At 54.1% G+C, this 3845-nt stretch overlaps 1 protein-coding gene across 1 annotated transcript in view; it reads left to right on the top strand.

Annotated features, from left to right (window-relative positions):
• The window catches only part of OPTN (optineurin), a 14042-nt gene extending 10360 nt beyond the window's left edge, over window positions 1-3682 (top strand). Inside the window, 6 exon segments of the mRNA XM_009083491.1 lie at window positions 4-145; window positions 1040-1133; window positions 1759-1917; window positions 2555-2685; window positions 3372-3451; window positions 3561-3682. Coding sequence (XP_009081739.1) covers window positions 4-145; window positions 1040-1133; window positions 1759-1917; window positions 2555-2685; window positions 3372-3451; window positions 3561-3682 — 728 coding nt within the window.
• Window positions 3683-3845: the final 163 nt, after the last annotated feature.

The following is a 3845-nucleotide window of genomic DNA, read 5'->3' as shown; positions in this document are numbered from 1 at the left end:
AAGTACTGGAAAGAAAAGGCTTGGCTGCTGCATCCGAGTTGGAGGAGAAGCAGCAGCTAGTGTACACCATCAAGAAGCTGGAGCTTCAGGTGGAGAGCATGCAGGCAGAGGTCAAGCTGGAGCAAGCCAAGACACAGGAAGAAAAGTGAGTATGGCTTGGGCTGTAGTCCAGGGAGGCATTGTCGGTGAGGAGGGAGGTCCAAGGGAGCCTGGCCAGGGAGAGTGGAGCCTGAAATGCTGTTGTGTCCTGACCCCTTTGACACCAGGTGATATTTGTAGCTGGGAACTAGGAGAGTGTTCTTTCCCCCACCAATCCTCTCTCTTGGGAGTGTTTGAGCTGTCAGGTCTGACCTGCATCTTGCTCCAGGTGCTAGGTCCAGGGGGAGCAGAGCTGGGTGTGACAGCAGCAGAGGAGTGACAGCAGCTGTGCCACTGTGCTCAGGGCCGAGTCAGGGTGGCAGAGCTGGGCGAGTGGCATTGATGGAGATTCTGGTCCCTGCAGTGTCTGCACTGGGACAGGACAGTGTGCAGTGAGGCTGAGGGGGAGCCTGGCTGTGTGCTCTGGCTCCCTGCTCCCTTCACCTGCACTCTGTGGGTGCCCAGGCTGCCCAGGGAGGCTGAGCCTCCTGAGGGACACGTCTTCAGCTGCTGAGAGGCTGCTCCTTGTCTTTGTGTCTGGTTCTTCTCCTGATGGATCCCCCTTCACTCGAAGCCTCTGAGTCAGGACTCAATGTCTCCCCAAGAGAGGTGTCACATTTTGAGCAGAATTCGTGAGCCTGAGATACAAATCCTGGTGATGGATTCTGCAGTATGAGATGCAGGGGATCAGTAAGGATGTGTTTGCACCCAATCCCTGGATAGAGCAGCACACAGCTCCCTGGAAGAGAAATGCCAAGGTGTGGAGCACAATTCCTCCCGTCAGAAATGCAGATTGGTCTGCAGCAGCTGCTGGTGGCTTTCCTCCGAGTTCTGACACTATTTAGGTCTCGAAGAATTTTTGAGTGTTTCAGACTTTTACCTCTTTTGTTGTCCCGAACAGGACAAGGTACAGCAGCCTGCAGGACTCGTACAGCAAACTCCTGCCAGAACTCACCGAGGCTCTGAAGAAAATCGATGAAATGAAGCTCAGAGAGGTAAACTCATCACAAGAAGGAATCAGTTAGGGGGAGCAGGAAGGGATGGGAGGTAGATGTAGGAACACATTTGGGCAGGAAGCATCCCTCCTGCATGATAACATGCAGCACAACAGCACTGCTCTGGTACACACAGATCACTTTATCCACACACCAGTACTCCCACAGTGCTTTCCGGGTAAGGTCACGTCTGCAGTGCAGTGTGGAGCCCAATCCTTAGAGAGCAGGGACAGGCAGAGGCTTATTGGTGTCCCTGCAGCAGTGTCTGTAAACGTGGGAAGGCAGATCCCTACTCATTCCCCTGTCCATGGACAGAATGGCTGCCACAGCGAGGTCTGGCTCGTCTCTGGGGCTCCCTGCAAGTCCAGGCTCTTCTGTGTCGCTTCAGAAACTGGGAAAACAGCCCCTGCAGTGTCCATCAGGGAGCTCTCTTGGAGCTTCATGGTTGGAAAGCTCTAAACTAATCTTTGGGATGAAATGTCAGTCACCCTGCTGTCTTAGCCCCAGTTCCTCTGATGGCCAAAACTGGAACCTCTTCCAAGGGCAGAAGGAGTGAGAAGCAAACTTTCACTTCAGGCAGGGCCATATTTGGAGTTTGTCTCATAATCACAGCTCTTCTTTGCAGCTGGACAGGGTGGATAAGGCTGTGGTGGAACAACTGCAAGCAAAGGTGGAGTTGGCAGAACAAGCCCTGGCTGCCAAGCAGCTCCAGATAGATGAAATGAAGCAGCTAATTGCCAAGCAAGAGGAGGATCTTGAAACCATGAGTGTGCTCCGTGCTCAGGTATCAGCTCTGCTCCAGAAACTGGCTCCTTCCCCCAGCCCACACTCACAAACCAGGAGGTATCTAAGGGCTCACTCTGGAACACTGAGTTTCCTCAGCTCCAAAGCATAATTCCCTTAGCTGGTTTGCCTTGCACGTCCCTGCAGAGCCTCTCCCACCGTACCCTCTGGCTCTGTAGAAGGAACAGTGTGTGCTGGAGTCTGGCAGGACAAACAGAAGTTGGGAGGAGATGTACATGTAAAGCCATGTAAAGAAGTCACTGCATGTGTTCTAGGATGATTTCACTCAAACCAGCACGTGTTGACAGTGAGTTGAAAGGTTTGCCTCACATTTAAGGCACAGAACCTTGGCCTAGGCCCCATCTGTGCCACAGTGTAGTTGCTCAGTCACCTCCTCCCTGCTTGTCTGTGCCTTGTTTCTGGCCCTGTACAGCAGAGGAATAGCAGTGTCACAGGTAAGACATTGTATCCTGTACAGAATCCAGGAGCTGTTGGTCTTCCCCTCGTGGGCAGTGCAGTCTTGGCTTTGCAGTGGTGGGTCTTGTGAGTAGATGCAGGCTGTGAGACTTGTGGTTCTGACATACATGAATATGGTTCAGTCTGAGATATTCTCAGTGTGATGTCATTTCTCTGCTCAGATGGAGGTGTATTGCTCCGACTTCCACGCTGAGAGGGCAGCGAGAGAGAAGATCCATGAGGAGAAGGAGCAGTTGGCTGTCCAGCTGGCATACCTGCTGAAAGAGCAGCAGCACCTGGAAGACCTCGGCCGGTGAGAACAGGCTTTGGCCTGTGGGCTGTCCTCTCACTCTGTGTGCTAGCACCTCAGGAGAAAGGCAAATAACTCTGCAGGCACATCTTGCTTCATTTGGGTTTGAAGAGAAGACAAGTGAACTAAGTTCTCACCTTAGTTTTGTGGCAGAATCTCTGCAAGGTCTGTTAGTCCTTGCTGGGTGACATAGCAAGTTTCCACGTGTGATGATCCATCCCTGGTCAGTTCTCCCTGCTGATTCATGTGAGTTTCCTTGGGTTCTGGCCTCGATGTGAGCAGTGAGTCTGCAGCTAATCCTGCTGCCTGGGATATGTGCTGTCCCTCCAGGTGGCAGTGCTAAGTGGGCACCGTCTCCAGCACTGCGATCCTTGAACCAAGCTGCTCTTCACACTGCTGGCACACCGAGCCCTTTTAGGGGCAGAACTTGCCTTTCCACTCCAGTCAGATTTGCAGCCTGCCCCGAATAGCTGAGAGTCCCTGGAGGTCTCCAGAGGAGTGTGCCCCGTGTCCCTAGGTGTGTGGCTGCCCAGGCCCCGCCGCGGTCAGCGTATGCCCCTGACCACAGCAGGACCCTGGCACCATCACCGGACAGGGGTGTCTAGGTCCTGAGCAGCAGCTGTGAGCCAGACACACGCCCAGTTGGCAGGAGTGTGTTTCAGAGCCCCTGACTGGTTTGTTCTCCCCAGGACCTCTTTGGCAGAGATGCAGAACCGCCACGGAGCCCGAGTGCCGGAGCGGGAGCGCTCCCCTCGCCTCGTCCAGAGAGGTACTGGGGCACCCTCCGCAGCTCGGGCAGGCTGCGTCCCACCGCCCCGAGAGCGAGGGGCAGAGTGCAGACAGCATAACAGGCAAGGGTTTGTCTCCTGTGCTTGCAGGAACCGGCAGCCAGGACTGGCCAGAGCGACGGAACATCTCGATGTACTCGTGTCCCAAGTGTGAAGAAATTCTGCCCGACCTGGACACGCTGCAGATTCACGTTATGGACTGCATCAACTGAGTGGTGCCCTCCAGTTCTGCATCTTCTGGAACTCCACCTGCCAAACACCTGGAGTTTATTTCCTTCTTGCTTGAATAATGCTCCGTTCTACATCCCACGAAGGAGGTTTTCAGGGCTTTTCTCATTGATTCGATGGGAAAAGGGTAAAACTCCTCCCCTGCCC

This window comes from Acanthisitta chloris, unplaced genomic scaffold, assembly GCF_000695815.1.
Source record: "Acanthisitta chloris isolate BGI_N310 unplaced genomic scaffold, ASM69581v1 scaffold11311, whole genome shotgun sequence".
NCBI classification, from domain to species: Eukaryota; Metazoa; Chordata; class Aves; order Passeriformes; family Acanthisittidae; genus Acanthisitta; species Acanthisitta chloris.
The sequence above is the reverse complement of the archived record's forward strand: the minus strand, read 5'-3'. Positions and strand labels throughout refer to the sequence as shown.